This window comes from Myripristis murdjan, chromosome 14 (assembly GCF_902150065.1).
Source record: "Myripristis murdjan chromosome 14, fMyrMur1.1, whole genome shotgun sequence".
NCBI classification, from domain to species: Eukaryota; Metazoa; Chordata; class Actinopteri; order Holocentriformes; family Holocentridae; genus Myripristis; species Myripristis murdjan.
This window is the reverse complement of record NC_043993.1, coordinates 16,674,394-16,693,881: the sequence shown is the minus strand read 5'-3', so window position 1 is coordinate 16,693,881 and position 19,488 is coordinate 16,674,394. Positions and strand designations below refer to the sequence as shown.

The window sequence follows — 19,488 nt, the reverse complement described above, 5'->3', positions numbered from 1 at the left end:
AGGGAGACATTACTTTGGTGATGAGGCTGACTGCGGAGGAGGCAGAGTTACCTTCCCCCATCATATGGGATTAGCCAGACAGGACGTCCCGGACCCAGCTGCAGAGAAGGGTCAGTCCGAGGGCTCTGAGCTTGGGGAGCACAATGTTGAATTGCTATTGTCAGTACATAAAATTTCTGACATTATGTATGCATCTTGTCCCAGAGGGAAATCACAGTGAGTGAAATATTTGTTGGATCAGCAGTGGATCTGTATTGGCAGGGTATCTTGAATCCATCTTATTTTGCAGAATGGAGTGAGTGTGGACCATGACTAATTTCAGATGTGAATGCTGCTGGGCAGAAGTCATCAGGTTCTGCTGTCCTGAGATTGTCAGGGAGAGGAGAAACAGTGGCCGCTTTAAAAAATAAATCAATCTCTCTTTGAGTATAACTAGATAAAGGGAGAGTGAATGAGTCTGTATATGAAGACAGCAGCTAATTGGTCTGGATGTTCCCAGAGAATATGCCACACATTGCCATTAAGCACCACTGCTTTACCCATTCAAATATTTTATTGCACTCAGTTTGGTTATGGAGAGTGTGTTCACAGAGCTTGTTATGGGAACAGAGGGTCTTCATGCTCAGAGTGGTATTATTCCCATCTATATTTTATTACACTTTATTTTTGGACATTTTTGCCTTCACTGGATGGTTAAAAGTGGAGAGACAGGAAATATTGAGGGGGAGAGAGAGGGGAGGATGACACGGACACAGTTGATCCATTTATTTTGGTATTACCCTGTGGTTAAAGCATTTTGCACTGAGGTTTGGAAATTTTTGCTCTAATATTTAATGTCAATATTATGTTTTATCCAATAACATGTTTACTTGCATATCCCAAGATATGCAATCTTGGGATGTCTAATAAGCTGCAACATTGGCATGTGCTACAAGAATCACTTTAAAAATTCACAGAAAATATGAAAATATGTATCTTTGTAAGGACAGGTGGCTAGAAGGCTTTTTATTGCTGTTGAATATGAAAAAGAGCTGCCGCTAACAAAAATTAAATGTTCTGTTTTTAGAACTTTCAGGAACGGAACATTGTCATTCTTAGATTTCAACATCTTAGATTTCAGCTTTGACAAAATTAACGGTTTGCAGTCTATGATGAGTTGTTGACGATTATATTTGTTGCTGCATCTCCCATCAGACCCCTTCCCCTCCTTCTACTTTGTGTGTCTTTTGTGTAAAAAAAAAAAAAAAAAAAAAAAAAAAAGAGGAGATAACTGAAAAAAAAGTAGTTGACACAGGACAAAGGTCCTGGGCCAGATTCTAACTAGGACAGCTTGTTTAGATGGTATGTGCCTCAACCACTATCCACCAGGATGTCCCAGTTCTCCTCCGTCTTACCACAGAGGACACTGAGTCTGTCTGGAGAGTGGGCAATCAACACTTGACAAGCTTTAATCTTGTTTTCTGTGATAGTCTATAATCCTGCCACATACACAGGGTATCTGAATTGTCATAATTAGATTCCACTTCCTGTGTCTTTCAACTTGTATAAGGAAACTGTCCAGGTCACTGTATGCCTTTTTGAAGCCATACGTGGCCATGTTGTCCAATGTGCTGGTCCTAGTTGTTAGCATAACACATAAAACACCAGTAATCAATCTGGTTTGTATAAACGGTTGTCTTGATTGACAGTCTTTCTATTTACCATTCTTTGTCTCTTTTGTACACAGTACTAGCTGGTCAGTTTCACCCTCTCATTTACTGTTTTGTTCGTCGCATTCAAGTGATAAAAAGTCTGAAACGAATGCAAATTGCTGCACATTGCTGCACTCCCCTGTTAGTCCATTGTGCCACGTGGAGCGTGTCACCTCAAAGGGTGACTGGATGCAGTGTGATGAAGCAGCTAGGGTGCAGCTCTGAATGACATCCAGAATGACAATTTTATCACAGCATAACAGAGCTATATGTGTCTCTGTAACTCTTTAGTTGTAAACAAGACATTGTTTCCATTGCATTTAATCAATGTCAGTACCGTTGAAATGCTTTGTCTAGTACAGTATTGATGAACTGAAATTTCAAATCAATATCCAGAAAGTCTCTTGAATATTCATTTCAGCCACAGTGCAAAATCTAATTTTTTTACCACCACACGGATGCTGCTGCATCATCACATCAGTAATGAAAAATCAATTTTACGATGGATTTCTCTTATTAATTTCACTGACTTTACTCCCTCAAATAATTTATGTTAGGTGAAGTATTAGTGGTGCTTTAATTGTGGTGCTTCAGTGATTCAAGTCCCCCTCTCTCCTCCCCTACCGATCTACTTCCATATCATCTTACTCCCTGCCTTTACTCTCTCAGTTTAATATAGCCACACACTCAATCTTTGCACTCTTTACTTACTAACATTTTTACTTGTAACATTTGTGATCTAGGAATTTAAGCTTATTCTGCTTTTGCAGCCATTGTAAGCTCCTCAGAGCGTCAGCTAAATATCTAAAATGTAAATCTTTGCACTTTGCTTCTGAAGCAAAAACATCATTGCATTTTCACAAGTCTTGCTAGTTTTGGGTTTTCACATGGGAATTTCTTTAGACAGCAATTGCTTTTGGGTGTGCAGTGTGAATTAAAGCTGCTCTGTGTGTTTTCAGACAGTTAAGTTCACACCCTGGAGCTGGTTGTCAGTCACATTTTGAGATTGAGTGCCAGAAGAGTGAAAATGAAATATACTCACATGCTCCCTGTGTCTCTACATGGATGCACAGCAGGAGACAGCAACATTCTTAGTGAGACAAAGCAGGTTTGTTTACAATGCGTGGTAGGCATCTCAGTTTACATAATCAGTGATATAAGTTTGATTCACCCTGCTCTAAAAAGGAAATTGAATTGAAATCATGTGGATACCTGCTATCTCATCTCTGAGCTGAAAGTTAATTCAACATTAAATAAAAGTTTTCTGTATCCTTGTAAATAAACGCATTTAATTAATTTATTAAAATGCATTTATTAAATTAATCAATCAAGAGGGAACCACACTTTAATTTCATTATTCAACCTGTTGTATAATGACAAATAAACTTCCTTGTATCCTTGTATCCCTGTATCCTTGAATAAACACTATGTCGTATCAATTTAGGTGCTCAGAAGTGAGTAATATTCAAATGGTGGATATAGTCTGTTGCTTCTCCTAGCCGTCATCTCACGAGGGAGTCTCTCTCATTTCTCAAGGTGGTCTACAAGAATAATGAGTTTAGACTGGAGCTGTCACGCCTCGCCGAACTGCGAGACCCTAAGGTCAGTATCCATGGTGACCTGATATTCGGCTGTGAGAATGTGGAGGCCCTGGAGCCAGTCACCTTCGACACGCCGTCTGCCTACCTGACTTTGCCCAGGTGGAACACCAAGAGGACAGGCGCCATATCCTTTGACTTCCGCACCACAGAGCCCAGCGGCTTGCTGCTGTTCAGCCATGGCAGTCTGCAGGGCGCACAGCCCAACAGGAAGCCCAGGGCAGACTACTTTGCCATGGAGCTGCTGGACGGCTTTTTCTACCTGGTCATGGACATGGGATCCGGCAGCTTTAAGATGAAAGCCAGCAACAAGAGGCTTAATGATGGGGAGTGGTGCCATGTGGACTTCCAGAGGGAGGGGCGCAAGGGTAAGAGAATAGTGTGCATTTGTGAAGACAGTGGAAGATAAATGTATTCTCTGTGAGGCTGGGCCATACGGACAATGTCAAATATGACTATCTTTAACCAAATATTTCAATATTGATATCCTGATGTTGTAGAAGTGACTGTTGGTGGTTTCATAAGATATTTACTCATGACATTTTTGATCAATAGTCATCATCAGTGATGTGGATATGATAATATAGCAGATAGAGGCAAATAATATCACAGCTTCAACAATCTAATATGTTACAGAAAAATTGCATCTCTTCAATATAATGCTGCAATTAAATTTTGGAAAAGACAATACTTATGCCATGCCATGATATTACAATGTCCAAAACCTCAGATATAATCTAGGCTTATGTCATGATATCAATATAATATTCATCGCCAAGCCCTATTTCCCTGCTCCTGTTACTCTGCTTCTCCAGTGGTAGCTGAAAAATAGAAAATCCCACAAGCTGTGAAATCACCATTTGCCAGCACAGATACACTCACCTTGGCATATTCTTGCTTCTTTTTCACTGCAGTGATACATGCATGCATATTCAATTTTAATTACAGTTACATTTTTAGTTGCTTTAATCTATGTATGACATTTTGAAATTGTGTTAACCTATTTCACAAGTGGCCAATTATTCTGTCACCCACCTCATGTGGGAAAATGTCTGCCCTTATTAGTAGAATCCATAAAAAAATCCTTTCTCTCTCTCTTTTTTTTTTTTAGTCAAGCAGGCTAATAAGACAGAGATCTGGCCGATTACTCATTATAAATTCTTCACTTTTGCCAGTGCAAGTTTAAGTTTTAGCTTCTTTTCTGTTCACAGAATCAGTTTTAGCTGCTGAGGACTAGCAAGGCAGTTTCTTTATCCGCACTTCAAAAGCCAGTAGAAAGAAATGCCCACTTCCTCAATCTCACAGTTTGTTCTCACTTTGTCCCTTGAATACTTACCACAGCCCACTCACACCTGTCCTCGTTCTCTGCAACACAAAATATTGTATGTGTACAAGTTGACTCACTGTTAATGCCTGCCCTACAGGCTTTATATCTGTGAACAGCCACAGCAGCCCTTTCACGGCTAATGAAGGAAGTGAGATCCTGGACCTGGATGGGGATATGTATCTTGGAGGCCTGCCTGAAGAGCGCCAGGATCTTATGCGACCACCTGAGGTATGGACAGCCTCCCTCAATCTTGGCTACGTGGGCTGTGTGAGGGACCTGTTCATCGACGGACAGAGCCGCGACCTGTGGAGGCTGGCAGAGGTTCAGAGCGCCGCCGGCGTCAGCAGCTTCTGCACCAGAGAGACTCACATCAGGTGCAACAGAGACACATGTGCCAATGGGGGGCAGTGCAGAGAAGGCTGGAACCGACACATTTGTGACTGCAACGGGACCGGCTACTTGGGTCCCAGCTGTGAGAATGGTAAGTGTTACTGAGAGGTAAGGTGGTCACAGCAGAGGATGTCTTTGGTTAAAGTACGATATTGGTCTTATATTGGCAAGACTGTTGTGATTGTATGTTTGTTACAAATATCGGTGGCAAGTTTTTACAGAATATACCTGAGTAACTTAGAAGTCAAGGCTAAATTATCACTGCCTTTCCACATTCATGTTGAAGAAAATGTGAAAAACTGCTCAGTGAAGTAGTAATTTGCAAAAATTACTGTTTTACATTATTACAATCACTGAGAGCAGTGGTTCCCCAACCATTCCTTTGTTCCAGCTCTACTCTTGCACACCTGACCCAATTAAGGCCCACGCACTTTCATGCAAGCCCTGTTCAGGTAGATCCATGTCAACCGATCAGCATGAACTCCTTAAATTGATCAGGTGTGAAAGAGTTCTGCAACAGAAACCTGCACGACAGGAGGTCCTTGAGGACTGGTTTGAAAACGACTGACTTAAAGTTTTTGCATTAATGCCACATGTGGTTTGCATTCAAAGCTCCAAGACGGTTTTTGATACATCTTGAGCGCTCTGGTGAGAGAGGTAGGTGGCCTACCTGGAGCTAGCTGCTTGTTCAGGTCAATGCCAGGATGAACACAAAGGGCTCCCCCTGTTTCTAGTTTATGTTTGAAGAAGCTCGGACTGCAGAACACATTTTATTATATAGTAGTTTGAAATGATTATATAAGGGTAAGACAGCAATTTTAGCCACTGTATGTACTGTATTTTAGCCACTGTTAATTGTATGGTCCTTGAAAATGCTACTGCAAGGCTTTTAACATGCCTTGTGATATCTCATGAATGACTTCCATTTCATTCATAGTCAGATATCCAGAACAGTTAAAAAAAAAAAAAAGAAAGAAAGAAATATCTTCAGCCAACTTTATTATTTGGTTCACTCAAACAATAACAATTATATTTACAAATGCAATACAATCATCCATATATGATATTTCTATCCAAGCAGCAGTCATTCTTGAATGCCTGGACTGGAAACCTCTGCATCAAAACCAAAATCACTCCCCTCTTCCCCACATTTACAAAAAATAAAAAATAAAAAACAAACAAACAAACAAACAAAAACTATAACAAACACTTAATGGCAATGGAAATTATTATTTTTTATTTATTCTGAGTCATTCAAATGGTAAATTCCAGTATCTTTCCCTTAGTGCTTTATTAATGAAGTGTCTGTATCCGAGGGTTGAGCTGATGAATTGCCAGTGGAAGCTATCAGAGCTCCATTAGAAATGCAGTGCTGCTTCATCAGCCTGAATCACTCTGCACTTACCATGCAGATCATTTTCTCACGGAGAGGCCAAATTACGCAGATCCACTGGCTGCTAACAGTATGAGGGATATATGAAATCCTCTTCGTGTTGCACTCTGATGGGTATAAATCCCTTGAAAAGATGATTGCCACTGTTATCGTCTTGCAAAAGTGTTTTTATGCTCCAGGCTTTCTCTGCCATCTGGTGCAACTTATGAAAACTGCAATCTCAAAAATGCACCATCCCCAAGATATAAATGGAAAGCAGGTTGTGTTCCATAAATGCTACTTTTTGTTTTGAGTGTGGTGTCACGCATCCCTCTGGGGTTCCCGGTCCGCTAACTCTTCCTGTTCCTGGAATCCATAGAGGCCACAGTGCTGAGCTACGACGGCAGCATGTACCTGAAGGTGGTGCTGCCAAGGTCTCAACACACGGAGGCCGAGGATGTGTCTCTGCGCTTCATGTCCCAGAGGGCCTTTGGGCTTCTGATGGCCACCACCTCGCAAGAGTCGGCTGACACCCTGCGTCTGGAGCTGGACGGAGGCAGGGTGAAACTCACAGTTAACCTGGGTAATGCTGCTGCAGAAAATGCCAGCAGATAAATAGCACGTCACCTCTCAGGAGCTGTCAGTTAGCCAGAGATCTCATTGTTTTGGTTTTGCCCAGTTCCCTCCATACCTTCCATCAAAAATACACAATAACTACAGCTGTTTGAAAAAGTGAAACGTCTTCCTTGACTTTCTGCATAGTAATTGTAGTTTTTGCATTTTCTTGGTGCAGTCAGGGTGGAAGTTGGGTGGCTTTTGTTAGATTTACCCAGTGTATTCTGTTCAATTTAACTGGAGATAAGTGAATTTATCAAGGTTCAAATTTCAAACAGTTAAAGTCTAGTTTTCAAGATATCATGATATTTCTGTGTGCTTGTCTTAGACTTAGCTACATTTTAAATCACATCCACTGCAGATTATGAATTCTTCCTTTCAGATTAAATTGTCAATTAGCAAATATTAAGAGTAATGTGCCTTTACGTTTTTGGAAAACTTTTTTGAAATTTCCAAATTTCCAATTAACGCAGTCTAGTTTGAACTTGGCATTCTCGTCCTTTTAGAATTATTGTGTCTTAGTTATTGTTTCTAAACAAAAAACTTTTACTCTTAGTACATTTCAAATGAGTTACTTTTTACTTTTACTATGTTTTCACAGTAGCACTTTTACTTCTAGTTCAGTAAAATATCACCACTTTAACTTGAGTAGCGATTTGTCATCCTTTCTCCTCCACTGTGCCAAACAAATAAGTTGCACAATGAAATATCTGAGCAAATCATATTTAAATTAGATTTTCAGTGATAGCACTTTAGTATTTTAGTATTAGTAGTATTAGTAGTTATTATTAGCATTTAAAAATTACACCTTCATGAATATTTCATGAACAAAAAATAGTAAAAGACTTTTCCTTCTTTCCAGTTAGATTTAATAGATTACACTGCTTCAGTCTAACACAAAAAAATCCATATTCTAATATTTTTTAACATGACGCATGCAAAAACTCAGGGAGGGTTATTAGCTTTTTGAGCAGCTGTATGTGTATATTTATATTCTGCTCTCTCTCCTTCTTTTCTCTCTTATCTCTTTAACCCAGCCCCTGTCCCTCCTTTCCTCCATCTCTCTCTGCTCTACCAGTTCTTCATCCACTGGTCAGCTCCTGTCTGACCGTCTCTACTCTTTCAGCCCTTCAATGGCTAGTCTGCAGTTCCAGGAGAAGGCAGTCAGAGACCAGACCTCTCATTACAGAGAGACATGACCACTTTAATTATTCAAAACGCACGCCTCAGATCCGCCCGTATTGTAGCTCCCTACCGTCACAGTTAATGGCCTGCTGGTTTAGAACTGCCTCACTGAACAAAAGGTGCCAGTGATGGGAACCAACCCACACATACACACACACACACACACACACACACACACACAACACACACATACACTCACACACACCCTTACAGTAGCTAGTTTCTCTGGTCTCTGGCTGTCTGCATCCACTGCTCTGTGATGGTTGACAGCTTGAGAGCACTCCTCAGCCACGTGACTTCACCCAGATTGACCAAAAGATTGATGGTTTCATTATTCGGTACATGTAAATGATGAGTGAGTGAATGTATTTTGTGTACCACAATTTGAATATTCTAAATTGGCTTTAGAATACATTAGCCTCCAGACAAGACAAATTGAAGGGAAAAGTGTCACATTAGTGCTCTTGTCATTATTTTGTGGGTGTAAAGTTCAGTGTGGCTGAAGGTTGTGCAAATCGCCTTTTTCCTCTGTTTTCTACTTGGATTTTTTTTTTACAGTCAGGCCTTTCACAACAAGCAGGAGACTAAAAATTTCAGTGAACAGATTTTTTTTTTTTTTTTTTTTTTTTTATCAAGACAGGTCAAGCTTTGGGCTTTTGAGCCGATAATTTATTGATCCTGATCTTGATGTGCTCTAATGCTTCCTGCAGAGTGAGGCACACGCTGAGGTTTTCTTTTCACACTCACTGTTCCTTTTCTGCTATGTTGTACGCTACAGGGAGGAAAGTGGCGGTTTAGACTCTTGAGCCTGTCCCCGGATGGTGGCCTCTAAAAAAGCACTGAACTGTCTGCAGAATGTACCTTGAAGGATGTGAAATATTCTCCTCTTTTATTGCTGTTCTTTTTTTTCTTTTAAACTCACCATCTCACTCTCTCTCTCACCAGATTGTATCAGGATAGACTGTAATCTCAGTAAGTGTCTCCTATGATTATTTACCCTGATTTAGAGAAAATGTACTGTCGCCTAATCGTATGAATCTTGCTCTTGTCTCATATGAAACAATAACACAGTTCATTTATTTATTTTCTTTGTGCATTGTGCTGTTACTCTGCTCACGAGCTATTTTCATAATTTCAAAGATAAGAATATGATACACTCTGTGGCATGTAGTTGGACAGTGGAATATAATTGGTTCTTTTTGCTGTAAACTCATAAAATGCGTATTTTAATTAACAATTTGAATCACAGATCTTCCCATTATTGTTGCGCTATTATGCTGTAATGAAATGTAGCAAAATTTGACATAGGCTGTTGTGTTGCTGTGAATAGGCCTATCATTCATTTGCCTGTGACCAATTTGCTCAGACAGTAGATAATTGGTTACAGCTTAAGTACAATACACCATTGTTTGTAAAAGGAAAAAAAAAAACAGGACCCGTTTTTTTAGTTGTTTGCAAAATTAGTACTTTATTTTTAAATGACTATAGTGTAAAAACACAATATATTTTATCACTGTGCATTTACAATTTACAGTTTAATTAATCTGAAGGTTACCTTCACTTCTGATAACAGGACAGGAAGCACATGTCTGAAGCTTTTCCCCCTTCCTTTTTGTTTACATGTTGAAACGTGTTAGAGAAATTGGACTTATTGTTGGTTAAGCTTACAGTACTACATGAGGACAGGTGGTGGAATATATGCACTTAAGTGAATAGAAGAAAAATAAGACACCTTCATTTACTTAATTAGTGAATGAAGAAAAACAAGAAGAAAGTATAAATATATTCCTTAAACACTAACTATGACACAATAGGGATGTAAAGAATCACAAAGATATATATATATATATATAAAAACACAGCATTCATTAAAAACATTTTCATAGAGCATAAGGTGGTTAATGACAGAACATAATTTGATTGATTTCGGACATTCACTTGAACAGACGCCATGATTGTGATCGCAATCATGATGTAGGATGTACAATGAGGAGTTCTGCCCTCACCTGATAGTGAGAGAGGCAATTTCAGGTTTGACACCGACTACAGTGGTGTGAGGAAAAGATAGACGTTATCTCCAGTGGAGAGGCAAATGGTGCTCTCATATAGATCATCCGGTATAGAAGAGGCTTATGAATTCTTATGAGGAATGTATAATCAAGTGCTGGTTAAAAGCTTATTTCTGCCCTGCATGTATGATTCATTTCCTGATTCTATAAATTACAAGTGTAATTTTCAGTCACACCACCACTATCAAGCTGGCCAGATTTCAGTCTGACTAATCTGTTCTAATAACTTATGCTCACCTGAGAACAGGGGAAATGATCATGGCAATTGACTATATACTCTCAAATGTATTTTGTCATGTAATCATATAAAATATCTAAATCAACAGACCCATTTTCATCTGTTAATTATAAATATGAATTTGATGAGTATACAGCAAAAAGGACCACTTGCACTGTTACAGCTTATTTTCCAGCAGCTATATCTCTGTTTATAATATGTGTGTGTCTGTGTGTGTGTGTGTGAACCAAGGCAACAGTCCTTTAAATTGAATGCACTAGGTTTTTATTCTCTTACCAAGGTGAGTAGTGTGTGTGTGCGGTTGTGGGCGTATGAATGAGTGGGGGATGGGAGGGGAGTGAGATGCGCATGTGTGAACCAATCCTGTAAACCAGTTCCCCAGTGCATACAAACCTGAAGATGAGCTATTTTTAGAATGATTTCATCGCACTCAGCAGCAGCAAAGAAAATATGTGTTAAATATGTCGTGTTACATCTTAATTAATATCTCCTCATATGTACATCTGGCTGTCAAATAGTAATATTGATGATGCTGCCAGCAGATGGCACTCTACCATCACAGACCATCGTGAGCCTCATTTTCCCATGTACACAGAAAATGTGCATTTATGTGTGCATTGATCTGTGTGGAAAATTAATCATCCTCCTCATCTATTATATGTATCATATGCCAGTGACCTCTGAAAGTGCTTGATGTTGCGGAGGCGTAAATGGGTGGTTTGTTGATGGATTTTAATGTTTAAAGTCAATAAAAATATGGCCAATTTTTAAATGGCAGAATTAACCACTTAAATGATACTCAATTATAAAAGCACTAACATCTGGGAGACCTGTTGTGTTAGCTTGTCATGAATTTTAAATGTGTGCTTTCACCAGTCAGAAGGCTCAGTTTACAGTCTGATCACAGGGACAAAATTTGAAACAGCTCAACAGGGAATATGGATTTTGAGAGTTCAGTACATAAAAAAGGTTTGGAAGTTGATACAAAAACAATTGTTTGTAATGGAGTGAAAATTGATGAGTGAGGAATATTGCACCCATAGCTAGTTTGTCCATATGTTCTCTACAATATTTTATCCTCTGGCTAATACGCTGGAAAAAAGGGAGGCAGGCCAGCTGCCAAGAAACAGTTCACAATGATGATGAGTGGATCCACAGTGGAGCGGCAGTAGCAGTCGTGATGTACAAGAACAAATATTGATGTAGTGCACTTGCTTAAATCTCTGGCAACTCTGGAATAATGGTACACTAAGTACATGATTATTTTACATTTAAAACAAAGCATTTGTTATGCAAAATTACATAATTACCATAACATGCTTTGATTAACACACATATCCTATGTTCAAAGACCCGGCTCTCTCGTAATGCTGAACTGTATAACATCACTATGCCTTTGAAGTTATCCTTGTTTGAAAATATTAATCAAATCCAATTTTAACTGAGGATCAAACTGGACCAAATTGATCCTTTAAAATTGCAGCTTGCTCCCTAGCCCCTGGAAGCTTGTCTAGTGAAGCAGTGGTACTTTAAAAGGAGTCTACATTTCAAAGAGAGCTGAATATGTATTATATGCAACCACAATTCTACCTACTGCGGCGCTAGAAATAGATCACTATACTGATGTGAAACACAATCTGCATAGTAAATTTCTTTCTCTGTGTATCTCTATGCATTACTTTCATTTGTATTCACCGATAGCTAAAAGACATTTAGACTCCTGCTGTTGTAATCACAAGGTGATACCAATAGTGGGTCCTCATGTTTGATGTGTCCCAAATCAAAGACCACTTGATATTAACAGTAACAACAACATCAACAACAATAATGAAATAGCATGTCTTATTACCCAGTGTAATTAGCATTTAATAAAATCTTGTCTTAGCCTCTGAGGAACACCAGCCTGTAAAAATGCAAGGCATTTGATGATTGATGATACATGTTTTGATCACTGAATATCCATGCACACACTTTGTGAAATGGCTCAGCTGTTCATTTTGCAGATAAATTGCTTTTCGTGGTATGTATCATCAAGTGAATTTTGAAAATTCTACACAGTTTAATAAACACCTAGCCATGATAACACACAAGAAAAATATCACCCATGACAGTGCTCTGGCTAATTTCCATTCCATTTTTATTATATTTTCCATTAGGATGTTTGGGTTTTGGCCTCGACATCAGAAAGCAGGGAAGCCATCCTCTGAGACCAGCAGTGTTTTAGCAGATCAAATAAACAGTCACCTCTACCCAGCATATCACTATACCTCTTTTCATTGCTGCAAAGCTATTCCGAACCTCTGTTTGCATAACAGAGTGGTGGAAGGATTTGCAAGGTAAACTTGTGTTAGACATTAACCCTGACTCCAGTAAGATACAGGAAGCAAAATCGATGTGTTTTATTTGTATGTAGTGTGTGTAGTCACTATTCAGCAGGTAGCTGTGTATATATCTAGGTGGTTGTGTTCATATCAAGTGTCTTTGCAGCGCACTGCAAAGACACTTGATATGTGGCCATCGCTGAAGTCCCCAGCCGCAACTCTATTTCCTGAGGATGAATCAGTGGAGTGTTTGGAAACCAGTTGATGTTTCCCATTTAGTGTCCTCTCCACGTCCCCAGTAATTCTCCTACACCCTGAGCTCAATTAGACAGACAAACCCCTAAAGGCGCAGTCAGCTTAGGCATGGCCAATTAGTTTCCCAAGCGATGTCAGAACTCCTTTGAACTGCCGTGTCGGCCTGTTGCACAGGCACTGATTCGGGATGACGGTGCTGCAGTGGCAAGCTTCTGCACTGTGACCTATTTTGAAACCACTGGAAAAAAAAATCAGAGAACAGTGCAGAAATCCTAAAACTTCAAAGCTGCGTGTTTGGGCCAGACGGCTGGAAAAGGGCCATTGTTTTTCCTGGTCAGACGTCAATCAAATGTCTCTACAAAGGGGATGCGCACGTCATGCATTTTCAGTACAGTGTTAGAGAGTGGCAGAATATATTTCTCAGTATAGTAACACCTGCATCTTTAGAATTTTCAAGCCCTTATGCTGTTTGCTGACTGGTTGCAAAAGAGTGACTGCAGGACTGTTTATGAGTGTGCATGTGAGTGATAATGATGTAGCATGTGAGTTTTATGTATGCATTTACCCTGAGGAGGGTTTGCTTCTCTTGGTGATGGCTTCACCTGGACAGGATACACTGAACTGATGTGGTATGATTGTCACTTGAGATTTTTGTCTTCCTAGGCAAGGGCCCAGAGATACTGCTGGTAGGCCAGAAGCTGAATGACAATGAGTGGCACACAGTGAAGGTTGTGCGCCGTGGGAAGAATTTACAGCTGTCGGTGGACAATGTCACCGTGGAAGGTAAGGGAGAGGTTTCAGTATTAACAAACACAGATATTGTTGACAAGTTTTCACATTTTAACCTGCATGTATCTTCCAATAGGCCACATGACTGGCGCTCACACCCGCCTGGAGTTCAACAACATCGAGACGGGTATCATGACAGAAAGGCGCTTCATCTCTGTGATGCCGTCCAACTTCATCGGGCATCTACAGGACCTCTCTTTCAATGGGATGCTGTATCTGGACCAGTGCAAGAATGGAGACATCTCTTACTGTGAACTGAATGCCCGCTTTGGGATGAGGCACATTGTGGCCAATCCTGTGACTTTTCTCAGCCAAGCCAGCTACTTGGCCTTCTCCACCTTGCAGGCCTATTCTTCCATGCACCTCTTCTTCCAGTTCAAAACCACAAGTCCCGACGGATTAATACTTTACAACTCTGGAGACGGGAGTGACTTTATAGTGGTGGAGCTAGTCAAAGGGTAAGTGATGGTTGGTAAGACAGCAGCTGCAATCCATATAACTTGTCTGATGTGCTCAGAGGGACCTTTCCATTCTCACATTTACTGGACATGTGCTAAAGGAGTCTGCACCAGGAATAATAAAAGTGGCTGCATGGGACTGGGCCAAACTGTTTATATTCAAATCATTTTGTTGCTAAGACAGCCCGTTGCTCATTCTATTGATTCACCATAACAAGCTGTGTAAAGAAAAATTGAAGCATGTGAATGATAACAAATTACAGCTGTTATACTTTCTCGCTCTCAAACCTACTTGTTCATGATTGGTGGCTTGATTCCACCAGCCTGTAGTGCACTAGAAAGACTTCAAAATCATCTATTAATCATAATGTTAGAGGGAAGTAGAGAGAGGAAGCAAGAGTGGAAAAAAAACAACACTGGTGGTGGTGTTCTCTCATTGCAATCTATCTGAACGCATTTAGCAACTTGAAAATGGGGTCCAAGTGTTTCAGTCGCTGTAAAATTATTTTGTTCGAGAAAAGCAGAGAAGAGGTGTGGAAGCAGAGGAGGCACAAAAACAATTGCAGTTCCCCACTGTCAAACCTTGCCCAGACTTAAGTCACCCAGTAAGCAATTAGGCAGCAGAGGCCTTGTTCAGCTCTGGAGCCCGCAGCAGAAGAATGAACAGACAAAACAGACTAACAGGAAGCTGCTCACACTTCTATCACAGCTCTCAGCCTGCTGAGTGTCGCAGCTTTCTCATGGATGTTACCCAACTTTGATTCAAACAAGATTCGATTTTCAGCAGATCAGCTGTCTGGTTCAAAAGTCAGTTTCTCCATTGCACGCTCATTTGATCAAACCTAATATGAACCTAAGATGATCGTATTCCTAGAACCTTAACATGTACCATACATTTTCATAGCATTGCAACATACAGTCCTTTATACAGTGTTGTTTTAAGAGTTTCTTAATCACTTAAACTATGGGTGCTTGTATATGCAATATATCTTAATGAAGATGTACATGAGGGTTCACAAGCTACTGTCCTTTTTTTTGTCTTAGGTACATTCATTATGTTTTTGACTTGGGTAATGGGCCATCACTAATGAAGGGCAACTCTGACAAGCCGCTCAATGACAACCAGTGGCACAATGTAGTGGTCTCCCGTGACAACAACAACGTACACATCCTGAAGATTGATTCCCGCACCGTCACCCAACATGCCAATGGAGCCCGTAACCTGGATCTAAAAGGTAGCTTGTCAAAACCATTACATTATAGAAATATCGGTTTGAACAACAGGTCTCCTTTTGGTTTCACAGGATATTCAGTTTTCATGTTTACCATGTCAAGTAACCAGTAGCCTACTTTGTCTGTTCTGACAAATATAACACTTTGGGTACTTTATTGTCCCCATGGGAAGGGGAATTAGGTTGCAGCCAGTTGTACAACACAACACTAAAACTAAGACAAAATATCGCAATGCATTAAGGCAACAATAAAAAAACAAACAAAAAAAAACAACAACATTAAAAACGCAACATAAAACAACAGAGCAGCAGGCACCATGTAGGTGGGTGATTTTCTATAGTCCCATTTCCTTCCGTTCCCATAAGGTTTAGGACAAAAAAAGTCCTTTAACGGTTGGCATCCTGAAGCAGTGACCAGACAGCAGCAGCTCAAGCTCTTTTAGAAGATGATTGTCAGAACAGTCAAGTGTTGCTTTTGTTTTTCTTAAGAGCTGTATATACTGCAGGTCAGTGAATGAGGCCTGGTTCCTTCCTGTAATGCTTTGCTTGCCACCTTATAAGTCTGCCGTGGGGTGTCTTATCAGTGGCGGACTCAGGCTGTCTGAAGGGCAGGGGCGGAAAAATATAAAGGACATCTACTGCACAGCACGCGGTCCCACCAGCACGCAAAAGGCTATGAGGCATCATGTATGATGAAATAGTCTTCATCCGTGATTGTTACTAGGTGATACAGATTAGCAGGAACATGCTGAGAATATACCCAGGGAAGCAATAACCTTTCACATTTTTACTTTACAAACACCTCTGAAGTAAAACACAGAGGCAACTATTAACACTTGTCTCACACCCACACTATACACACTCACGCACACACACACACACACACACACACACACACACACACACACACACACACACATGCTTATACACCAAAACTGAGCATTCAAAATGGGGTCAGGCTAAAACTGAAAACCCGTATAGGTGGAGTGGATGTCAATTTTAAAAATTAACCTCAAGGGTACCTTGAAAAATAAAAGAACAGGGACAATGCAGATTACATCAGAGATTGCAGAGAATATTAACTTATTGGCCCTTTACAAAAATGTATAGTAAACACTTTCCAAGGTATCTGGTGGCAGCCCCAGGCTGTTGTCACAGCCTCACATTGGGAAAGCCTGCCCTGCAGGACACCTTGACTGGGAGACTATAAAGCGCTGCATCTCTGGTTTTTGCACTTTTATTTTCTCGCTCCATTGCAAGGGCACTTCATGGTGTTTTCCCACTTGGAGGAGTATCTAAGAGGGCACCCTCTGTGTTTTCTTCATCAGAAAGGCACCTATAGGGAACCACATGTTAACCCTATTGTAAAGGCTCCTGCCCTATAGCAGTACATCACATTTTCTCCACTGGAGGCTCATCCATGAAGAAACTTCCCACAGTCTCACACATGTAGGGACAGCCTTTACAGCTCTGCAGCACAGTTTATCCACTGGAGGGGCACTTCTCCACTAGAGGAGCACCTCGTTTATCATAAGTTATTATTTATTTATTGCATGAGGGGGCACCATAGAGGGCATTTGATCTTTTTCTCCCATGTGAAGGGCAGACAATGGGGCACTTCATCTCATTTTTGGCAGTCTAGAGCAGTGTTTCCCAACCGGGGGTAGGGTACGCGAGCACATTGCAGGGGGTACGTGGAAACATAGGCGGAAATCCCGGGGGTGTCGGGGGGGGACAAGACCCCTCCATCCATAAATTTAGAATAATATAATAATATTCAATGAAAGCACAATGCAAGCGGTGCTAATTCTAAATGTAAAATAGTGTGTTTTTAAGTGTTAAAATGTTATGACCTCCCCCCATGCCTCAAAGTGGTTTGGTCCGCATCCTGCTGCCGGCAGAGCGGCAGCTCGGTAACTTTCAGTCCGTCAGCCTGAGAGGCAGCAGCCTGATGAGAACTAACGAGAAAACCTCCTCAAGTGAAAGCCAGTGAGTCATTTATTACACCACCTGTTCACCAAGCACAAGGCTGTAATATGAAAAGCGATATTTTCCCTGCTTGGTCCAAACCCTGCCTCTTTCAGCTCACTGTTTAAGCTAATAGCTAATGATTGTTTACAGGCTGAAGCGAGTGCAGGGCAGTGAGGGAGAGAGAGGACAGACCACAGGAGGAGCAAATACTGAGCTTTTTATTCTTTCAAAAAGTCTGTCAGGATATTAATGTCAGAAATAGTTCATATTTTACTGATATTTTGAGTTTGTCTTTAGATAGATATCTACTTTTTGCATTTTAAACTGTATTATTTTGTGGCATAGTTCCATTTCATTTTCTTATTTGATCTAAAAGGGACAGTGTACAGCTCAAACATATACTGTATGTCACTATTTGATGCCATATCTTGCTTTGTTTTTTGTTGACACTACAATAAATCTGTTTTTTGAAGAATAGTTTGATGTAGTTGGATTATTCAAGGTATTTCCTCTAGTTTTAGAGCTTATTTTGAGTTTCTAGTTCTTGTAAAGCTACTTTGATGGACTGTAGTGGAAATAGAACAGTGAGTAAAGAAATTTGGTTAGAGGATCATTGTTTTTAATAGCATTATTTAAAACATATGAACATACTGAGGGCTCAGCACTGTACTGCAAATTTCAGTGGAGCATAAGAGAGTTCAGAGAGAGATGTACAATTGTGCCAGACAGCAATTTTTTCATGTCCCCCCCAAGAATTACTCTCTGAAATTTTGCTGTTTACCCCGCCCCCACCCACCCACCCACCCAATAATGAAATGGGATTTTCGCCCCTGCATGGAAACATTTCATAACATAATATAACTTATAACAAATGAGTATAACGCATGAGTGAGGGGGTACTCATGGTCTGACAAAAAGGCTCAGGGGGTACGCAAGACAAAAAAGGTTGGGAAACACTGGTCTAGACTAGAGGGCACTTAAGTGATTATTTTTCAAACATGGGGGCACCAGGGGGTGCAGTCGGCCCCTTGCCCCACTCCTTCAGTGGTTCTTATCATGTAGGTTAACATTTTCATACCAGGCATACACAAAGCAAAAGGTTAAAATGGATGCTATAAAACTTCTATGGAAAGTGACATCAGCCTAGAGCAGACAGTAAAGGAGTTTGTTTAAAAAAAAGAAAAAAGAAAAGATGCTTTTTGCTCCTTTTTTTTTTTTTTTTTTTTTTTTTTTTTTTACAAATGGCATCTGTATTAGCCTCAAATTCAGCTTGTTGTCCAGGATGGCAACAAGGTATTTGTGGCTATCCACTAGCTCAGTGATGATGCCATTTCTAGAAGTTAGTTTCAGGCTAAGGGGAGACTTCCTAAAATCTTCTATCATTTTCTTGATTTTAATTACATTCAAGTGTAAAAAGAACCGTGAAACAAATTCTCTCACTACAGGCCCATCTTGGTCATCATTGTTAAGAAGGCTCACCAACACATTGTTGTGTGCAATTAAATTAAATATTCCTTCACTATAACCTCAGATCCCAGACAGACAATTCTTAAACATGCCCTAATTTGGTAAAATGATGCATTATGTATTAAAATTGGATATACAACTCTTTTTATGTGTTATAGGGTCAGCATTACAAGATGTGAATTTGAAGTGTGACTTTTTATGATTCTAACAGGCTTTTATTATCTTTTACTAATAGCTGGTCATTTAACCTATTCTGGGAAACTTTATGGCTCAAGCTTTAAAAACCACATTCTCCAGTGTTTTTCACTGTCACATAACACAGTGAAGGTTTATGTAGTTGTCGTAAAACATCAAAAGTTTGAAAAGCTACTTTCAAATTGATTTATAAAAACTATTATCTCCAAATCTGGCTGAACAGCTGTCTCTGCTGTCTTAAGCAAAATATTTATCAAAATGTAAATTCTGGTTATTATCTATGTGGCTGCATCCTCTCATAGTGGATTATAATTC

General features: G+C 40.0%; 1 protein-coding gene across 1 annotated transcript in view; it reads left to right on the top strand.

The window, feature by feature from the left end:
* LOC115372074 (neurexin-2-like) overlaps positions 1-19,488 on the top strand; it is a 161,250-nt gene that overhangs the window by 67,200 nt on the left and 74,562 nt on the right. Inside the window, exons 7-13 of the mRNA XM_030069784.1 lie at positions 3,228-3,657; positions 4,714-5,097; positions 6,758-6,961; positions 9,124-9,150; positions 13,725-13,844; positions 13,927-14,308; positions 15,353-15,543. Coding sequence (XP_029925644.1) covers positions 3,228-3,657; positions 4,714-5,097; positions 6,758-6,961; positions 9,124-9,150; positions 13,725-13,844; positions 13,927-14,308; positions 15,353-15,543 — 1,738 coding nt within the window. The remainder of the gene's footprint in view (positions 1-3,227; positions 3,658-4,713; positions 5,098-6,757; positions 6,962-9,123; positions 9,151-13,724; positions 13,845-13,926; positions 14,309-15,352; positions 15,544-19,488) is intronic.